The sequence below is a fragment of the Dendrobates tinctorius genome, unplaced genomic scaffold (assembly GCF_039654945.1).
Source record: "Dendrobates tinctorius isolate UK_male_01 unplaced genomic scaffold, ASM3965494v1 ptg000184l, whole genome shotgun sequence".
In the NCBI taxonomy this organism is placed as follows: Eukaryota; Metazoa; Chordata; class Amphibia; order Anura; family Dendrobatidae; genus Dendrobates; species Dendrobates tinctorius.
The window spans coordinates 7,497,962-7,519,951 of record NW_027361851.1 but is presented as its reverse complement, the minus strand read 5'-3'; the positions used below and the strand labels follow the sequence as shown (position 1 = coordinate 7,519,951).

At 43.7% G+C, this 21,990-nt stretch overlaps 1 protein-coding gene across 4 annotated transcripts in view; it reads left to right on the top strand.

The window, feature by feature from the left end:
• URB2 (URB2 ribosome biogenesis homolog) overlaps positions 1-21,990 on the top strand; it is a 164,576-nt gene that overhangs the window by 112,167 nt on the left and 30,419 nt on the right. For all 4 annotated transcript variants that reach the window (XM_073552083.1, XM_073552084.1, XM_073552085.1 and 1 more), the window contains exons 7-8: positions 289-531; positions 18,567-18,657. In XM_073552083.1, coding sequence (XP_073408184.1) covers positions 289-531; positions 18,567-18,657 — 334 coding nt within the window. The remainder of the gene's footprint in view (positions 1-288; positions 532-18,566; positions 18,658-21,990) is intronic.

The window sequence follows — 21,990 nt, the reverse complement described above, 5'->3', positions numbered from 1 at the left end:
TGAGTTGACTGCAATACAGATCGATGGAATTACTGTTTCAGGCTGACATAATGTGTCTGCAATGCAAATCCAGAAGAAAATGGCACAGAAAACCTGCAAAAATCAGAGCTCCAGTCTTGAATTCGTCTATGACTTGAATGTGGCTTGAAAAATATTCTACCATTTTGTGTTTCTCTAGGGATCCAAACTACATACAGTTCTTCTTCATACAAATCACTGTTTCTCCTTTTATTGTGTTAATAGAACAAGACTTGGGCAGGGCTAATTTTTTTCCTTCATTGTTTGCAGACCCTCAGCATGGAAGCTTGTAAGGAACGTGGACTGCTTTCCTCTGTTGTTGTCCCTGTGCTTGATGCTGTGGCTTTGTTTCTACGACGAGGAGAGATGTTTCTGAGCAATCCCCATCATGTTACTCTTTCTTTGGGCATTCTCCTGATGGTGTCACTTGAAAATGTGACAGCTGAAGACTACTACTACATATTCTTGGCAATACATAAAGTTCTATTTTCTATTTTACAGTGTCACCCCAAGGTAATTATCATCAGACGATATCTAATACCTAATGTAACTGTTCTTTCCAGTGAACGTCTCGGTCTCTGCCTATGTCTCAAGCCAACACCCCTCTATCGCTCAAGAAGTTGCATAAGCTCCAATTGTCATATCCCTTAATGATCTGAAAACTGATTCACTAGTAAAATCTGTATTCAGTGAAGAAAATCATAGAAACTGAAACCTGACCAGCACCTCCTAAGAGAATGTAGCGAATGTGGATGGGTGCAAGCTGCCATGACTGCTGTATATACAAACCACAGATTGCTGCTGGACAAGATATATTTAAACACTGAATATTAAAATGTTTTAATGGTAATATTACCGAATAGACTTATTATTATTATTATTATTATTTATTATACATTTATATAGCACCATTTATTCCATGGCGCTTTACATGTTTAAAGGGGAAATATAGACAAGTACAATAAATGTATAAGACAAGGGACACAAGTACAGAAGGAGAGAGGACCCTGCCCTGCTCAGTCTATAGGGATGGGTGAGAATACACTAGGAGGGTAGAGCTGGTTGTGCGGTGGTTCAGTAGACTCTGGGTCATTGCAGGCTGTAGACTTGTCAGAACAGGTGGGTCTTCAGGTTCTTCTTGAAAGTTTCCGTTGTTGGTGAGAGTCTGATGTGTTGCGGCAGAGAGTTCCAGAGTATGGGGGAAGCACAGGAGAAGTCTTGTATGCGGTTGTGAAGAAATAAGGGGGGAGTAGAGAAGGAGATCTTGAGAGGATAGATGGTTGCGTGCGGGTAGGTACCTAGAGACCATGTCACAGATGTATGGAGGAGACAGGTTGTGGATGGCTTTGTATGTCATGGTTAGGGTTTTGAACTGGAGCCTCTGGGCAATAGGAAGTCAGTGAAGGGCCTGGCATAGGGGCGAGGCTGGGGAATAGTGGGGAGACAGGTGGATTAGTTGGGCAGCAGAGTGTAAGATGGACTGGAGTGGTACCAGAGTGCTAGAGGGGAGGCCAGAGAGTAGGAGGTTGCAGTGGTCGAGGCGGGAGATAAGGGCGTGCACTTGTGTTTTTGTGGTTTCGAGGTTGAGGAATGCACGGATCTGGGAAATATTTTTGAGTTTGAGGCGGCAGGAGGAGGCAAGGGCTTGGATATGTGGTTTGAAAGAGAGGGCAGGGTCGAGGGTCACCCCAAGGCACCGAGCGTGCAGGACTGGGGAAAGCGAGCAGCCACTGACATTCATGGATAGGTCTGGTGGAAGGGTAGAGTGAGATGAGGGAAAGCTGATGAATTCTGTTTTGTCCATGTTCAGTTTGAGAAAGCAAGCAGAAAAGAAGGCTGAGATGGCAGACAGACATTGTGGGATTTTGGTCAGTAAGGAGGTGAAGTCAGGTCCAGATATGTAGATCTGCGTGTCATCAGCGTAGAGGCGATGCTGCAAACCGTGGGATTGTATGAGCTGTCCCAGGCCGAAGGTGTAGATGGAGAAGAGTAGGGGTCCTAGGACGGAGCCTTGAGGAACACCGACAGACAGGGGGCGAGGTGAGGAGGTGGAGTATGAGAGAGAGACACGAAATGTTCGGTCTGTTAGGTATGATGAGATCCAGGATAGAGCCAAGTCTGTGATGCCAAGAGATGAGAGAATCTGTAGCAGGAGGGAATGGTCCACGGTGTCGAAGGCAGAAGGCAAGTGTCACTTGCTCTTGGCGGTTAGTAGGTCGTTGGTGACTTTAGGGCAGTTTCAGTTGAGTGATGTGGTCGGTAGCCAGATTGTAACCGGTCAAAGAGAGAACAGGAGGAGAGGTGGGAGGACAGTTCAAGATATACATGCTGTTCCAATAGTTTTGAGGCGTGAGGGAGAAGAGATATCGGGCGATAGACCCAGAGGATGGGTCGAGGGAGGGCTTTTTGAGGATGGGTGTGATTGAGGCATATTTGAAGGATGAGGGAAAGACACCATTTGTAAGTGAAAGGTTGAAGAGGTGTTTATACAGTGAAGGTACTTGGCTCACAAATTGGGCATTTTGCGTGTGTCCACTGGCCACATTGGGTTTACTTTTCTTTGATAGAATTCCAACTGTTTTTGTTATCAATCGTGCATTTCCTGGGTCGAAAGGACCGGTAGGATCCAGCACCAATTTTTGTTTTTATTTGCTCCACTGTGATTATTTGACAAGCTAACTCCTTTACAACATCCGCTCTATATGTATGGTGCAGGTCAGGAGCAGGTATATGCAGTGGGTTCAGGCACTCGCCAGTCTTTTGGATGAAAATGTACAAACCTGGGGTAAGGGCCCTTTCACGAATCTTAAGAGTAAGAGCTCCAGGATGCCACCTATTGCAGAGACCACAAGTGTGGATATCTTTATGCGATTAGTGGAGGCCGACCTATGTAAGATCACACGGGAAAATGGCCAACATCCACCTAACCTCACTTGGGGGGAAAAACAGGCCTTAGAGAATCTTGAAAAAAATAGAGACCTGATTATAAAAGTATCTGATAAAGGTGGAAACCTTGTGCTTATGGATCACTCAATATATCTTAAGATGTGTTGCCAGCTACTCCATGATCATGGTACATATGAGATCCTACAGGGAGATCCAACTCAGGGCTATAAAGAAAGGCTGGTGGGGATTTTGTCTGAAGCGAGGGGAAGGGGTCTTATCTCTGAGAATGAGTTGAAGTTTATGATACCAAGCTGTCCATGTCCAGTCATACCAACGTTTTATGCCCTACCTAAGATACATAAGGGCCTTGAACCACTGAAGGGTCGCCCGATTGTTTCAGGGATTGACTCACTGACACAAAATGTGGGGATATACCTGGACAGGATCCTAAGACCCTTTGTTATATCATTACCCTCATATGTACGGGATACCTCCCATCTCTTGTGTATTTTGGAGGGGATTACTGTGGAAGCCAACACGCTTGTAGCTTCTATTGATGTGGAGGCTTTATACAGCAGTATTCCTCATGAATTTTGTATTAGAGCGGTCATTCATTACTTGAGCACTAGGTCGGTGGAATGCCGTGACCACAATTTGCTTGTGGAGGACCTCCTTCACTTCACCCTCACCCATAACTATTTCCTGTTTAATGCCAAGTACTTCCACCAGCTTAGGGGGACTGCAATGGGGAGCCCCTGTGCCCCAACTTATGCAAATATCTTCCTGGGCTGGAGGGAGGAAACCCATATTTTTGGGGAGGAGGTGGATGGCTGGTGGAGTCCTTATATCTCCCTCTGGGCCTGATACATTGATGATATATTGATTTTTTGGTCTGGCCCAGAGGGGGAGTTCACCCGCTTCATTGAAAGCATCAATAAAAACAGGATAGGTATTAAATTCACCTCAGAATGTCATGCACGGAGCATTAACTTCCTAGATTTGACCATTGTAAAGGAAGATGATGGTAAAATATGTACCAGCACATATAGAAAGCCCACAGCAACAAATGGACTTCTAAAATGGACCAGTCACCACCCTGTTCCCCTAAAGAAAGGGATACCTAAGGGACAGTTCCTTCGTATCAGAAGGAACTGTTCTGATTTGGGGACTTTTAGGAGACAATCGAGAGATCTATATGGCAGGTTTAGAGGAAGAGGATATCCATGTCATGTATTGGATGGACCATTGGACTATGCTCTTTCGGTTAACAGGGAGACACTCCTGAATAAAAACCAGGCATGTAAAGAACAAGATTCTTCTGTCAGATTGATTGGCACTTTTGACAAACAATCGGATAGGGTCTATCAGTTCCTTAGGAAACATTGGGGGATCCTTCTTGCGGACCCAAGTGTCAATAGGTTCATCTAAGCCAAACCAAGTGTAACGTATAGGAAAGGCAGGTCCATTGGTGACTGTTTGGTCCATATCAAAAACCTGCCGGGACTGGTACATGGCTCGATAGGAGGCCTATCGGGTTCTATAGATGCGGTAACTGTTCCAGATGTAACATGATGATTCAAGGAAAGACCTTCTGTAGTGCAGCCAATGGTAAGGTTTTTTCCATCAGAGATTTTGGGAATTGCAGATCCATGGGGCTAGTGTACAAGGCCATATGTACCTGTCCCATGGACAACATTGGAAAAACCAAGAGAGAACTAAGGGTGAGGGTGGGAGAACACCGAAATGACATAAAGCATAGGAGAGCTATTCCATTAGCCCGTCACATTAATGAGATTCATGCAGGCCGCCTATCGGATCTATCATTTACTATGATGGAGCTTGTAAAGCCCAAAACGAGAGGAGGGGATCTGGACAAAATTATTTTGAGACGTGAGGCTGAATGGTTTTTTAGGATGCAATCTCTCTCTCCTAGGGGTCTAAATGAATGTCTCTCATATGCATGTTTTATTTGAGAAAGCATATACCTCTTTATGTGTCTGTGGATTCCATAACATGATGGGATATACCTGGTTAAGACTGCATACTATTTGCATGTTTGTATACATGCTCCTATTATGGATATTCTTATTGGATTGTTACAAATGTAATTCTGTCACTATTTTTGAGCTTTCTAAAATATATACTGTTTTATTAGGCTGCCGCTATTTTCCTCTAATAATTTTAAGCATAACTGTGCGCCCGTGTGTGCTATTCTGTGATCTCTTATCAAGTGACCATAATGTGAGTTAATGTTTGTGAGATCAGGAAGTGAGCGCTGTTTGCGTTCCATTGTTGAAGCGCAGGATTCATCCAGTGAAGTGGGCGGATGTGATGTAATTGCCAGTTATCTGGGAGCACAAGGCACTTCCTGTAACGCCTGAGTCACGCTGATTGTAGCGTGGAGACATGCCTGACCGGAAATGAAGGGAGGAAAGTGCCGATCTATAATGGGGGAAGGTAAGGCGTGCATTTATGTGCAGCCTAATATGTAACCCGGTCTATTGGTCCGCGATAGGGTGGGCGGAGCCTATTGAGGCAGCGGAATGTCGGTGGTTATTTAAGTCCACTATGTGCAGGGCTGCTGCGCGTCATCATCTACTATGGCAGCCAGCATCCACTTGAAAACCTCCTGATAAACCGTGACACTAGCGGGGAAAGGCATCGGGGTGCACCTGAGACATAAGTCCTAAATTGGGGGAATGCTACTGACACAATTTCTGGCTATATGAGAAATGTGGAGGAAATCTGTGATTAACATTTATATTATACTCTATGATATTTTGAATTGTCTAATACTGAGAGAATTTGTTGACATCAGTTTTTGAATATATCTCTGTTCCTCTATATGAAATTTTGTGTCATTGGGCCATTAATTGAATGTGCCCATAGTGTTTATATTATAACATATCACTGCGATTGATCGGTCCCTCTATGCATTTTTTGGAAATAGAAATCATGTGCTTTGGTCTGTATATATACCTATTGGGTACCTTTGAGTTTCAAGATTCACTTCACCTCTGCCCTTTTTGGACATTGTTTCCCCACCTTTGTTGCCAGGGCAATTTAGGGGAGTGAGGGAGAGCCTACGTTGAGTGGGGGCGCCAAAATCGTCCTATTAGGGTGCCAACCTCCACGGACAGGCAGGATATAAGTATAGTCATATTGTAGGGTATCCAGTAGGCTAGTTTTTATCATGTGGTATCTTCTATGTATACCAGTTTCACTGGGTTGATGTTATTTTAACTAAAATTAATAAATCTGTGGTTTTATAGGGAAATACATGTTCACATACACTCACTGGCCACTTTATTAGGTACACCTGTCCAACTGTGTGTTAAGACTTAATTTCTAATCAGCCAATCACATGGCGGCAACTCAGTGCATTTAGGCATGTAGACATGGTCAAGACAATCTCCTGCAGTTCAAACCGAGCATCAGTATGGGGAAGAAAGGTGATTTGAGTGCCTTTGAACGTGGCATGATTGTTGGTGCCAGAAGGGCTGGTCTGAGTATTTCAGAAACTGCTGATCTACTGGGATTTTCACGCACAACCATCTCTAGGGTTTACAGAGAATGGTCCGAAAAAGAAAAAAAATCCAGTGAGCGGCAGTTCTGTGGCCGGAAATGCCTTGTTGATGCCAGAGGTCAGAGGAGAATGGGCAGACTGGTTCGAGCTGATAGAAAGGCAACAGTGACTCAAATTGCCACACGTTACAACCAAGGTAGGCAGAAGAGCATCTCTGAACGCACAGTGCGTCGAACTTTGGGGCAGATGAGCTACAGCAGCAGAAGACCACACCGGGTACCGCTCCTCTCAGCTAAGAACAGGAAACTGAGGCTACAATTTGCACAAGCTCATCGAAATTGGACAGTAGAAGATTGGAAAAACGTTGCCTGGTCTGATGAGTCTCGATTTCTGCTGCGACATTCGGATGGTAGGGTCAGAATTTGGCGTAAACAACATGAAAGCATGGATCCATCCTGCCTTGTATCAACGGTTCAGGCTGGTGGTGGTGGTGTCATGGTGTGGGGAATTTTTTCTTGGCACTCTTTGGGCCCCTTGGTACCAATTGAGCATCGTTGCAACGCCACAGCCTACCTGAGTATTGTTGCTGACCATGTCCATCCCTTTATGACCACAATGTACCCAACATCTGATGGCTACTTTCAGCAGGATAATGCGCCATGTCATAAAGCTCGAATCATCTCAGATTGGTTTCTTGAACATGACAATGAGTTCACTGTACTCAAATGGCCTCCTCAGTCACCAGATCTCAATCCAATAGAGCATCTTTGGGATGTGGTGGAACGGGAGATTCGCATCAGGGATGTGCAGCCGACAAATCTGCGCCAACTGTGTGATGCCATCATGTCAATATGGTCCAAAATCTCTGAGGAATGCTTCCAGCACCTTGTTGAATCTCTGCCACGAAGAATTGAGGCAGTTCTGAAGGCAAAAGGGGGTCCAACCCGTTACTAGCATGGTGTACCTAATAAAGTGGCCAGTGAGTGTATTTAGCTTATTATTTCCTAAGGGATCATTTTCTTGAACTTTATATGCAGTGGGTTCAGCAAACTGAGTGCATCCCATATCTGGCAGATAATGGCTATGGTACATAGCCAGGACCTGCCTCTAATAGCCGAAGGTGGAGCGAATCTCTGCCCATGACTGGTAACTTGTTAAATGCCACTGTAAATCTGTAACAGTGGCATTAATCATACACCGGCATGGGGGAGCCTCATTGATTGGGCTGCTATGGCAGCAATGGGTGTACTGAAGTCACTGTGCTTGCTGTCACAGAGCACCGTTGAAACCCATCCTGTAGCTCGGCTTCAAGGGAGACCGTTATTTTTAATAGTTGCAGCAGTAGTGTGTTATTTCTGTATATAGCACAAGCAATCAGACAATGGCTGGTTCAAGTTCCCATAGACGACTAACATATTTTAACCCCTTTCCAACCTTAGACATATAGGTACATCTAAGGTGGCCTCCCCCTCTTTGCTGCGGGCTCCGACGATGAGCCCATAACTTTTCCGTGTCATCATCAGCTGACGTGCCTCTAACAGCTAGGGGTGGAATCACAATCCACCCACAGCTGTTAACATGTTAAATGCCGCTAATCTCACACAGCTTCATTTAACATAATTGCGCCATAAATGCGTTGTTAACCCCCCCCATCGGCACCCGTGTCACATAACTGAGGGTCGCCGATGGGCTGGCATGACAACCCGGGGTCTGTAGCAGACCGCTGTGGTTATCACTGCCGGATTGCTATGAGTGCCGCACAGCCGTCGGCGCTGATCGAATGATCACAGCTTCTAGTCTCCCATGGAGACTATTGAAACAGGTAAAAAGGGAAAACATTTTTAAAAAATATAAACATTCAAATCGCCCCCCCATTTGCCCCATTCAAAATAAAACCATAATAAAAATTACACATATTTGGTGTTGCTGCTTTCAGAATCGCCCGATCTATCCATATATAAAGAAAATTAACCCAATTTGTGAACTGTAACGAGAAAAAAAATCAAAACCTCAGAATTACGTTTTTTGATCACCGCAACATTGCAATAAAATGCAATAACGGGCGATCAAAAGATCGTATCTACACAAAAATGGTATCAATAAAAACATCAGCTTGGCACGCAAAAAATAAGCCCTCACCCAACCCGAGAACACGAAAAATGTACACACTATGGGAAAATGGCGACTTTTTTTTTACTTTTATTTTTTTTTTTTTAGAAAATTTTGAAAAAATTTTTCACCACTTAAATAAAGAACCTATACATATTTGATGTCTACGAACTTGTAATGACCTTGAGAATCATAATTGCAGGTCAGTTTTCTTATTCAAAATTTTATTGTTTTATAATACACAACAAAAGCAAACATATCAACAGGTTCAAAAGAACATACCATATGGAATAGTAACTACTGAAATAGAGAATTGTGTAGTAAAAAGAAGGCAAACAACTCTATACGGTAACAACAGTAGTTTGCAAAAGACAATTGACAACCTGTTAATCTAAATAAGAAGGAGAAGAGAAAAGAAGAAATGTTTATAGGGACCATGAGGACAAATCACTAAGGCAGACAGAGCGTGAACTATGATACCGGCATAAAAGGATAAGATAGCAATTATTTTAGCATATTTTGGTACATCGATGAGGATAAGACGGATTCTAAATGAAAACATTTCACAGCCACTTTGTTAGCTGCCTCTTGTCTATGGGCTATCAGGGATTCCATCCAGTGAACTCTAGCCACCTCCACAAACCATTCCTCTAGCGAAGGCGGGTCTAAGGACTTCCACTGTCATGGAATTACCACCTTAGCAGCCTGAAGAAGGTGCCTCAGTAACAATTTCTTAAAAGCATTCTTAGATATTGGAAACTTAAATAGTAAAATTGCTGGGCCCCACATCGCCCCACACATGGGCCCCACATCGAAAGTACAAGTTGGATACTCCCAGGAACCATTTATGTAAGACCGAAGGAACACAATACTATCTAGAATCTACACTGCTCAAAAAAATAAAGGGAACACTAAAATACCACCTTCTAGATATCACTGAATGAAAGAATCCAGTTGCAAATCTTAATTCATTACTTAGTGACATGCATTAAGAACAATAAAACATAGAAATTATCAATGTAAATCAAAATTAATATCCCATGGAGGTCTGGATTTGGAAGGATACTGAAAATCAAAGTGGAAAATCAAATTACAGGCTGATCCAATTTCAGTAGAAATGCTTGAAGACAAGGAAATGATCCTCAGTAGTGTGTGTGGCCTCCACGTGCCTGTATGACTTCCTTACAATGCCTGGGCGTGTTACTGATGAGGTGGTGGATGTTCTCCTGAGTAATCTCCCAAACCTGGATTAAAGCTTCAGTCAACTCCTGGACAGTCTTTGGTGCAATGTGGCGTTGGTGTATGGAACAAGACATTGATGTCCCGGATGTGCTTGATTGAATTCAGGTCTTGGGAACTGGCAGGCTAGTCCATAGCATCAATGCCCTTATCATGCATTAACTACTGACACACTCCAGCCACATGAGGTCTGGCATTGTCCTGCATTAGGAGGAACCCAGGGCCAACCGCACCAGCATATGGTCTCAAAAGGGGTCTGAGGATCTCATCTCGTTACCTAATGGCAGTCAGGCTACCTCTGGCGAGCACATGGAGGGCTGTACGACCCTCCAAAGAAATGCTACCCCACACCATTACTGACCCACTGCCAAACCGGTCATGCTGAAGGATGTTGCAGGCAGCAGATCGCTCTCCACGGGTCTCCAGACTCTGTCACATGTGCTCAGTGTGAACCTGCTTTCATCTATGAAAGGCACAGGGCGCCAGTGGCGAATTTGCCAATCCTGGTGTTCTGTGGCAAATGCCAAGCGTCCTGCACGGTGTTGGGCTGTGAGCACAACCCCCATCTGTGAACGTCGTACACTCAGACCATCCTCATGGAGTTGGCTTCTAACTGTGCAGACACATGCACGTTTGTGGCCTACTCGAGGTCATTTTGCAGGGCTCTGGCAGTACTCCTGTTCCTCCTTGCACAAAGGCGGAGGTAGCGGTCATGCTGCTGGGCTGTTGCTCTCCTATGGCCCCCTCCACGTCTCCTGGTGTACTGGCCTGTCTCCTGGTAGCGCCTCCAACCTCTGAACACTATGCTGACAGACACAGCAAACCTTCTTGCTACAGCTCGCATTGATGTGCCATCCTGGATGAGCTTCACTACCTGAGCCACTTGTGTGGGTTGTAGAGTCCGTCGCATGGTACCACGAGTGTGAAAGCACAACCAACATTCAAAAGTGACCAAAACATCACCCAGAAAGCATTGGTACTGAGATGTGGTCCCCACCTGCAGAACCACTCCTTTATTGAGTGTGTCTTGATACTTGCCAATAATTTTCATCTGTTGTCTATTCCATTTGCACAACAGCATGTGAAATTGATTGTCAATCAGTGTTGCTTCCTAAGTGGACAGTTTGATTACACAGAAGTTTGACTTACTTGGAGTTATATTCTGTTGTTTAAGTGTTCCCTTTATTTTTTTGAGCAGTGTATTTTATAACTAGTTTCCTGAGCTTTATTGACTATATTAGATTTGAGAGAGATGGAAACATTTATACCATTGTTCTCTTGTAAACGTTTGATGGAGCTCCCTTTCCCACACCTTACAAAAAGGGAGAAGCATATCCAGATCACTATTTCATAGAAGCTTATAGATATCGGAAATTGCATGCGTAGGATTAGTGGGAGCCATGCATAGGGACTCAAATGAAGAAAGGGGGCTTACCCATTCTAAATGATTGGCAACTGTTGAGAAAAAAAATGCTCTAGTTGAATATATTCAAAAGAATATCTCGCTTTCTGTGGACGATCACCTAGAATAACTAAGAGGGGAAGCAATACAACCTCAGGGGCCACATGATAAAGACACAAGGGGTTTTTCTTGGATCTACCCAGAAAAAGGCTTGAGGAGACACCAGATGGAAATTTTGGGTTATCTGTTATTTGGGGATAACGATCCTAATGGGTAAATTAGAATTCCCTTTATACTGGGAATGTAGACAGTTTTGAGTGTTTGCCTGAGACTAAATGGAATAGGGATGTTGTTTTGGGCCAAAATAGGCCAAGTCCATGGTAGAGAGGAAACTCATGTATGACAAAACTCATAGGCCATACGTACCCACAGTTTAGATTCTCTACAGTGCAGAATATTTAAGATTCTTGTATGGGCGGACGCCAGATAATGTTTTCGGCAGTCCAGCAAACCTATACCCCAAAATCTTTTGGCAGCACCAAAACACTACTACGAATTCTTAGGCATCCCATCGACCAAACAAATTGACTGAATTTACGTTGGACCCTCATCCAGAAGGAGGGAGGGATATATATCGGGATAGTTTGTAGTAAATACAAAAGTCTAGGCAATACAGTCATTTTGAGGATGTTAACACTGCCAAACCAGGAGAACTCGCCATGGTTCCAGGAATTAAGATCACCTTCCAATCTGGACAAAAATCGATGAAAGTTCAAGTCAAACAATCCCAATAAATCTGCCGAAGTAATGATGCCCAAATAGTTAAAATGATTATTTGACGGCCATTTAATGGAAAATTACCATATTTTTTGGACTATAAGACGCACCGGACCATAAGACACACCCCAAATTTTGGGGTGAAAATGGCAGAAAAAAAGATTTTTATAAGATGGGGGTCCGTCTTATTGTCCGAATTTAAGGTGTCTTACCTGGGGGCTGGCGGTGGTACAGCAGGGTCACAGGAGGCATGGTCCCTTCCTCAGGATAAGTCTGGTCCGGTGTCGGCGGTGCTGATGTTTTGTGTGGGCTGTGGGGAGTGCACCTTAGCAGGGTCCCTTCCCGCTAAGGTGGGTGACGCCACAGCCTGGTGTCAACGGGGGGGTTGCGGCAGTGGTGTGGCGGAGGCAGAGGTGCGATGATACTGAGGCGCGGTGGGCGGTACGGCATGCACCTGAGCAGGGTCCCTTTCTCAGGTGAGGTGACGTCGCAGCCAGGTGTCCAAGGCGAGCAGCAGAGCCGGGTCAATCACGGGTTTCTCGGTGGCGGCGGCCATCTTCCTGAGACCGCGTGTGCGCAGATTGAGTACTCTGCTTCCCGGGCCTTCAGGAAAATGGCCGCGGGAGACAGCGCGTGCGCAGATGGAAATCGCGGTGGCCATTTTCCTGAAGCCGAGATCTCAATCTATGAACTTGGCTTCAGGAACATGGCTGCCGCGATTTCAGTCTGCGCGCGTGCGGCCTCCCGTGGTCATTTTCCTGAAGCCCCGGGAAGCAGAGAAACCTGTAATTCACTCCACTCTGCTCTCCGTAGCCACCGGGCCGCGGTGTCACCGCACCTGAGGAAGGGACATTGCTCAAGTGCATGCTGTACCTCTGTTACCACCACACCACTGCTGCAACCCCCTGGTAAGCCTGTGTTGCACTATAAGACGCACCCCCATTTTTCTCACAATTTTTTGGGGTAAAAAGTGCGTCTTATAGTCCGAAAAATACGGTAGTTTTCACAACATTCACCATTTGCAAGGGTAGGGAAATATTTATGGCTTCAGATTTTTCGAGATTGATCTTAAAATTGGACCAATTACTAAAATGTGCCAGCTCAGACATCAGGAAAAGAAGCGAGGTATGAGGATCAGTTAAATAAGCAGGTCATCAGCAAATGGAGAACACTTATTCTCTGAACCTGCTATTTTGATTCCCCGTATTTTCAGGATTAGCACGTTTGGCCTTCATAAGATGCTCCTTTATCAAGATATACAACATTGGGGAAAGGGGCAACCTTGTAGAGTACCATTCTTTATAGTAAAGAGGGCCATTAATTTTTAGCTGGGCTGAAGGGAAGTGGTAGAGGGCTAAGATTTGTGAAGCAAATACACGACCCAAATCGATGTGGCTCAGAGTTTGAGAGAGAAGACCATGAGATCCTATCAAAAGCCTTTTCGGTATCCAGCGATAGGATCATTAAAGGTTTTTTTTGAGTGCGGGAATGGTTAATAATATCTATTTTTTTTTTCAAAGTGTTATCTCGCTCCTCTCTGCGATCTACCTTTAGAATTATCTAACACCGGTTCAAGAGTAACATTTAGATCCCCACAAATTGTTACGGCACCCTGGATTAAGGGAAGGGCATTGTCTACTATCATAGGCTAGTTTCACACTAGCGTTTGGAGGCGCAGCGCACGCTCGGCGTGAAGCTCCACCACCTGCCGCGCCTCCTCCGGTCAGCTCTGCCTATGGGCGCATGCCACTGCATGCGACCTGCGTACCCTATCTTTAGGGTACCTTGTTGCATTTTGGTGCGGCTGGCGCACCGGCTAAAGGACGCATGTGCCGGCAAAAGCATACCTGTGCGCGGCCTGCGTACCCAATGCTAAAGATAGGGTACGCAGGTCGCATGTGCCCATAGGCGGAGCTGACTGGAGGAGGCGCGACGGGGCGGAGCTTCACATCGAGAGTGCGGTGCGCCTCCAAACGCTAGTGTGAAACTAGCCTTATAAGGCCCTGTGCACACGGTGCAGAATCTGTGCAGTTCTGCAGCCGATTTGGCCCTGCAGAACTGCACGTGATGTGCAGTACCATTTAAGGCTATGTAAAACAAAAAACGCAGTGCACGTGCTGCAGGTTTTTCCGCGCAGATTTGGTGCGGAATAAAAGAAGCAGCATGTCGCTTCTTTTGTGCGGTTTTGCTGCAGTTTTCCACCTGCTCCATTATAGAAATCTGCAGGGGAAATCCGCACTAAAACTGCAGGTAAAACGCAGGTCATTTTACCTGCAGATTTAGCAAAATCTGCGCAGAAAATTCCACAGCAGAATCCGCACCGTGTGCACATAGCCTAAATGAAATTGGCTTGATCCTGATTAGGGCTATATACATTTATGATTGTAAATAGCTGGCCACTTATAACTAACACTAAGATAATATACCTCGCTTCCTTATCCACTACACAGTTGATGACCACCTGCGTTGATTTGTGAATCGCTATGGCAACTCCTTTTGAGCGGCGAGATTCGGGGTTATGAGTAAAATGCCAAAATGTGTAATATTTGTGTCTAATTGTAGGAGCGTGGTTCGTCTTAGTGGGTCTTTTAGAAACATACAATATGTGCCTTTTTGTTGTGAAAATGGTGAAGGAGTTGCGCACAGTTTTTGTGTGTGCTAAATCATTTAACGTTCATAGCAGCTATATTTAGGTCTGCCATTGATGACCAATATGAGATTCTTCATCTATAAGATATCATGTAAGATGGCCGAGCTGCCTGGTCCTCATGGTCAGAGATAAAGTGCCAGAAAGGTTAGGGAAGAAAAAATCTTAACCAAAGAAATAGCAAACATGAGCAGAGGAATAGCCTCTGCAAAAAAGACTTTATAGGAAACAGTCCAAATCAGGAGTGCGTGAGCCTGCATTGGGCACGTCAGAGGCTCCCACCCTATATGGGGGTAACAGAAGCTAAACATCATATATATATATAGCTACTCCTTAAGTCACTTGATACAAAAAAAGTGATAATAGCAATCGGCGATTTATTTATAAACATGGTATGGGCAACATGTGTCCAATTAAAACCTTCAGAGTCCAAAGGTTCCTTGGAAGTTAAAAAAAAAAGGGGGTCTTGTATGTTATTTTAATGTGGATGATTCAGTCAAGTAGCATTTCTTGAATCCTCATACCCGGAAGGAGGACTGCCTCCAGCTCTCCAGCACCCTGTTCCAGGTGGTAGGCCTGGACAAAATGAAGAATCTAATGTGTGGAAAGACCACTAAGTGTTCCTTCCTTGCCTCCAGGGCCAGCTGAGTTAAATCCTAAAGTAGGCCAGTGGGGTATAACAACCTTAGGCAAGACCAAGCTGGATACAAATGTCGGTAGATCTTCAGATGAGCGGGAAAAAAAAAATGACTCTGACCCTCTTTGGACAGATAAAGAGGGGGAAACCCCAACGAAAGGGAATCTCCTTTTAACACAGGACATCCAGCAAGGGTTTAAGCACTGAGTGTTGTGCCAGGGTATGGCGTGAGAGATCAGGCAGAATTCTGATAGATTTGAATGGTGTGTAGGATCGGCCTTCCTCCTTGCAGCTTGAAGAATGGTTTCTTTAATGGCATAGAAATGAACATGACAAATTATGTTCCTGGGGCGAGATTCATCTGGGTTTGGGGGGCGCAGAGTTCTGTGCGATCTATCAATTTCTATTGGGGTCCCTGGGGGAAGTCTGAGGAGGTTGTTGAAAATAGATAAAAGTACAAATGGGATATCTTTGGTACTGATTGATTCTGGTAATCCTCTGATGCGGAGATTATTTCTCCTGTTTCTGTTTTCTAAATCAACGAGGTTTTGTTGACGTGAATATAATTGTAGAGACTGCTTGTGCACAGTGTCCTGTGAGAACCTGTATAGCTGGCACATTGTTCTCCTGAGTTTGGGTTATTACATCAACTCTAGAATTAAGAGATGAGAGATCTGACCTGAATTGTGCAAACTGCTGTTTACACTCTGCCACCACTTGAGAAGTCAGGGCTGCAATGTCACTTTTAGTTGGAATTGTCTGGAGAAGAGGCCAGAGATCTGATAAGGACGCAGATCTGTCATCACCATAGGTGTATTTGAGGGGTAGTGGCTTTTTGTATGAGATTCATTTTGTGTTGTGGAGTTGCATAGACCAGGCTTGCACAAGGCTGATGTCTCACCCACTGTGGCCATGGTCACAAAGGGCTGATAGTGTTGTTGAATTGGTAAAATGTCCACAGCATTTAAAGAAATAGTGTCCACATTGTTTAAAGTATGCAGGACAACCTAAGGTCTTTCTGCTGAACATGCTGATGTGTTCCCCCCATGATGAGCCCATGGTCCATCTTTGTGGGGAAACAGGACGAGTCTCATCTGGGATCTGCATCCACTGCTGCACTCTCCTTTCTCCTGAGCAAGCTTGATCCCTCAGTGGATAAATAAGGGGAGGTTTGGGGATGGGAGCATGGGGAGACTCTTGGTGTACGGGGTGTTGGGCATAGCTAGATGTTTCACCCAGCATAGAAGTGAAGGTCCCCAACAACTGTGTGTTCCCCTGATATTGCTGGCACACAGTTATATGATTACGAGAATCAGTCCTCTGCTCACCTTCCATCCCAATTTGTTCTATGTCCTGTGATCCAATGCCCTCATTAAGCATGTCAGAAAGGGGCACAGCAGGCAGCCAGCAGCTCTGACTCACCAGCGTCTCCTGCATGATGTGTGTAACACCCTGCAGTGCTGCTGCAGCGGCCATCTTGTAATGGCGCCATGTACTCCAGGTAGGCTCTGCTAAGTGGGGACTTCTGGGATCTCCCTGCCGCATACAGGATCTCGGGAACCCTCCTCTCTCCTCCCAGTTACCTGGTGGTCTGAAGACTTGTCCCTGGGCTCCGGTGCAGAAACTGCACCCTGCTTGTGAGCAACTCCTGACTGCCTCTGTTCCAGGGGGGATAATGGAGATGGTGCCTGGTCCTGTCTCTTTGTCCTGGTGAGGAAAGGCTCATTATCACCCTGGGTGGATGCAGAACGGGTGGAGGACCGGGTCCTTGTCTTTTTAGCCCCTGATTTGCCCATGCTGAGGTACTGGAACCGATTGCTAGGTGGATTGTGGTTAGGAGCAGAAGAAAGCATGTCTTCACTCGACCATGTCCAGCCACGTCCCCCAGTGATTGCAAAGCAAAAAAACAATAATTCTGAAATTGCACTTATCCTAAATGGCAAAAGAAATTGTGATTTTCAGAAATACAACTTGTCCCACAAAAAACAAGCGTTCATATGGCCGTACTGACGGAAAAATAAAAAAGGTATGGCTCTGGGAAGAAGGGGAGCAAACAAAGAAAACTCAAATGCAGAAAATCCCAAGGTGGAAAAGGGGTTAAGAAACCTGTAAATAAAAATAAAATCAAAAAATACATGTGTGATCATCGTAGCCTTAAAAGTCTGATACGTGAAAATATACAATTAACAACACGATCTCTTAAACAGCGTGACCACAAAAAAAATCAGAATGCCTAAATTGTGGTTTAAAAAATAATTAAAAAAATGCTTAAAACACATTGATATTATTTAGGGAGCGATACAATAAAAAACAAAAAAAGTTTCACCCCACAAGAAATATGCTTTCACATAGCTCCATTTACTGAAAAATGAAAACATTACAGGTCTCGGAAAATGATAACACAAGCACATATTTTTTTTAATACAAATGTCTGTTTTGGTTATTTTTTAACCACAAATAAAAAAATTGAAAGAAAAACTGGACAAGTTTGGTAAAGCTATATATAATAGTACTGACGAAGACAATCATATTGCCAGGTTATTTTTGCTACACAGTGAATGCCATTGAAACATTTCCAAAAAACAATGTCAGAATTGCATGATTCTTTGCAATTTCGCTGTACTTCTGAAGTCCGTGTAACCATCGAGAGAAGCAAGGATAAAATCAACTACAGCTCACTTTGATGCCTCCATAATATGATCTTTCACAGAATATTCTGCTCAAGGGGAACTTTAGCAGTGACTGTTTTCTTGCTGCCCTTTGTTGCAGGCTTTGTCACGGAAGCCATGGTGACCTCAGATGTTTGTGCATAAACAATAAAGCTTAGAAAAAAGAGCGGCTCAAGGAAATCTGCTGCTTAAGATGTGATATAAGAAAAAAAACCATTTACAGCTATGTTAAATAGATTTTTCCCATTACACCTGAGATTTATTTCCTAGAGAATCACCAGGTTTATGCGGGCAGCAGGAACGGGTGAGAGACCTTTATTTCAATACTGTGATGGTTATTAATTTTACTTGCTTATATAGCGCTATTAATTTCACAGTCATTACAGACCTCATCAAGGTTAGGTGTCTCTATAATCTAGGTTTTCTAAAATGTGCAATTTCTTTAGATGCGATGCTGGCTATGAGAACTAAAAGTCCAATGTATGGATGTGGGCACTCCACATCATGCGCCATATATGTACAAATCTGCATGTACATGAGTAAGCCTTGCTCAACATTTTATTCATACTATTCAGTGGAGTACAATTTATTGTGTTAAATTTAATTAATTATTTTAAAATCCTTTACTAAATTTTTCAATGTCTTTCTTTTTTAAGGTAATGTTAAAATCGATTCCAACATTCTTGAGCTGTTTTTATAGATTGGTTGCATCTGTCATGCATGAGGGACGACAAAAAGGAGATAAAGGTAACTTTCTTTATAGACTGAGGGTAAACGCTAGTGCTCACCTCTCAAGAATAATTACATTTAATTCTGTTATTCTTTCCTGTTAACGAAGATCCTCCATGCTCCTTATCAGTGGCTCTCTAAGGCATCCATTCTATGAACTGGTGCCCAGAACTGAACTGCATATTCCAGATGAGGTCGCGCTTTGTAAAGTCTGATATAGAAGTACACCCAGATACTTCTCTTCAAGTGACTCTTCTAGGTTTACTCCCCATAGGACATATGATGCCCGCATATTTATTAGTGTCTATGTACATAACTACATTTCTCCATATGGATCCTTGTCTGCCAAATAAATGCCCAAACATTTAGTTTGTACAAGTCTTCATATAACTCATTAATATCTTCCACAGACTGCACAACACCATGCAGTTTGGTGTCCTCTGCAAAAATAAAACCACTATTAATCCTATCTTCTATATCATTTATGAATAAGTTGAATTCTAGTGGTCCCAGCACTGAGCCTTGGTTCACCACTTATTCAGAGTAGCAGTCAGTCACCACAACTCTCTGGGTGCAGTCCTTTGAGGCAGTTTTCAATCCAATTACAAACCTTACTTTTTAATCTTATAAATCGTAGTTTACCACCCATTGTGCATCTGCAAGACAATGTTAAATGCCTTTGCAAAGTCAAACACTAGAACAGCTACTCCTCTGTGCAGATTTTTACTTAAATCTTCTGAAAAGCTAATCCGATTGCTTTGACAACTTCTGTCCTTATTAAAGTTTGCGCTGGCTATCACTTATAAAGTTATTTTCTATCGCACTCTGCTATATCTGCCATATATACTCGTGTATAAGCCGAGTTTTTAGCACATTTTTTGCCGAAAAAGACCCCCCTCGGCTTATACATGAGTCACGGTCCTACTTGTTCTCTGCTTCAGTGCAGGTGTTCCCCGGTCTCTCCCGCTCATCTGCGTGCGCCTGCAGCCTCTGTCAGTGTGCCGGTGACTGATGACAAGGCCGGTGGTCGGCGTTGGCACCAGGGGAAGTGCTGGGGTCCTGGGCAGGTGGGGACACCGGCATGCTATGGGGGCCAGGTGCTTGTGCCTCCGCTTGCTCAGGCCCCTGATACTTCCGATATTCACCTCTCCCCATTCCACCACTGTGATGTCTTCTGCGTCCTCTCACTGACGTTCAGGTCAGAGGGCGCGATGACGTGATTAGTATGCGCCCTCTGACTGAACAGTCACTGGGCAGAGAGACAGCGATGCTGAGGAACAGCGGTCAGCGACGAGAGGTGAGCATTTCATTTTTTTTTTTTGCAATACCAACAAGTCCATAAATTGTTGGCTGCACTTCCTTAACATACACAAAAAATTAAGTATATAATGTATATCAAAATAGAGAAACAAAAAAATAACTGAAGTAACAAAAACTCTTTAAAATATTGAAATGTATTAATTCATAGCTAAAAAAAATTTTTTAGAAAACAGGAAAAATAGTACCGTATATACCCGTGTATAAGCCGACCCCCCTAATTTTGCCGTAAAAAACTGGGAAAACTTATTGACTCGCGAATAAGCCTAGGGTTAAATGGTGGTCTAAGAAGATGCTCCATAAATAAACCCCCCCCCCCCCATATGCTGCTGCACAAGGGTTAATGCTGGCCCAAAAAATGGGCTGAAAATCTCGGCTTATACACGAGTATATACGGTACTGGAAAAATTGGAGGTTGTGTGTAAAGTCCACAAATGACTTCTTATGACAGCTTATCTCAAGAACCTCAATTTAAGGTAGACAATAACAAAATAAAAAGAAACAAACAACAAAGCTTTATTTCAGTCCAAATTGTAGATGTAGTATATCTTGACTTCAGCAAAGCATTTGGCAAAGTATCTCACACAATCCTTATTGAAAAAATGGCTAAGTATGGAATGGACAAGGCAACTGTTAGGTGGATTCATTACTGGCTTAGTGATCGGACCCAAAGAGTGGTCGTACATGGCTGCACATCCAGTTGGAAAAATGTCTCAAGTGGGGTACCACAGGGCTCTGTTCTGGGCCCTATATTGTTCAACATCTTTATCAACGATTTAAATGAAGGAATTGAGGGTAAACTGATTACATTTGCTGATGACACAAAGCTAGGAGGGATAGCTAATACTAGAGAAGAGAGAGAGAGGATTCAAAACGATATAAACTGGAGCAGTGGGCAGCAACTAACAGAATGTTTTTAAACAGGGAAAAATGCAAAGTACTACATCTGGGCAATAAAAATGAAAAAAGCATATACAGAATGGGAGGAATAGGGCTAAGCAACAGCACATGTGAAAAAGACTTGGGTATACTAATAGATCACAGACTGAATATGAGTCAACAGTGTGATGCAGCAGCAAAACAGTCAAATGCAATTCTAGGATGTATTAACAGAAGCATACAGTCTAGATCACGTGAAGTCATTATTGCCCTCAACTCCTCTTTGATCAGACCTCATCTGGAATACTGTGTCCAGTTTTGGGTGCCACATTTTAAAAAAGACATCAACAAACTGGAGCAAGTTCAGAAAAGAGCGACCAGAATGGTGACCAGTCTGCCTATCCTGTCTTATGAGGAAAGGTTGCAGGATTTGGGAATGTTTAGCTTGCAGAAGAGAAGACTGAGAGGAGACTTAATAGCTATCTACAAATATCTCAAGGGCTGTCACATTGTAGAAGGATCATCCTTATTCTCATTTGCACTAGGAAAAACTAGAAACAATGGGATGAAACTGAATGGGAGGAGACACAGATTAGATATTAGAAAAAACTTTCTGACAGAGTGATCAATGAGTGGAACAGGCTGCCACGAGAGGTGGTGAGTTCTCCTTCAATAGAAGTCTTCAAACAGAGGCTGGACAGACATCTGTCTGGGATGATTTAGCGAATCCTATTTTGAGCAGGGTTTGGACCAGATGGCCCAGGAGGTCCCTTCCAACTCTACGATTTTATGATTCTATGATTTATAAGTGATGGCAAGCACAAAATTTATTAAGTACAGACTGTGCATTATATGGGCATCTTAATGGGGCCCATCATGAACTTTATGGACCATTATATGGGCCGTATTTTGTATGGAGCATCTTATGGGGCCCATCTTGATCTTTATGGAGCATTACATGGGGCGTATTGTGGATGGAGTGTCTTATGGGGCCAATCATGAACTTTATGGAGCTTTATATGGTGTGTATTTTGTATGGAGCATTTACCAGTAGCTACTGCATTTCCCAACCTAGGCTAATACTAGAGTCAATAAGTTTTCCTAGTATTTTGTGGTAAAATAAGGTGCCTCGGCTTATACTTGACTAGGCTTATG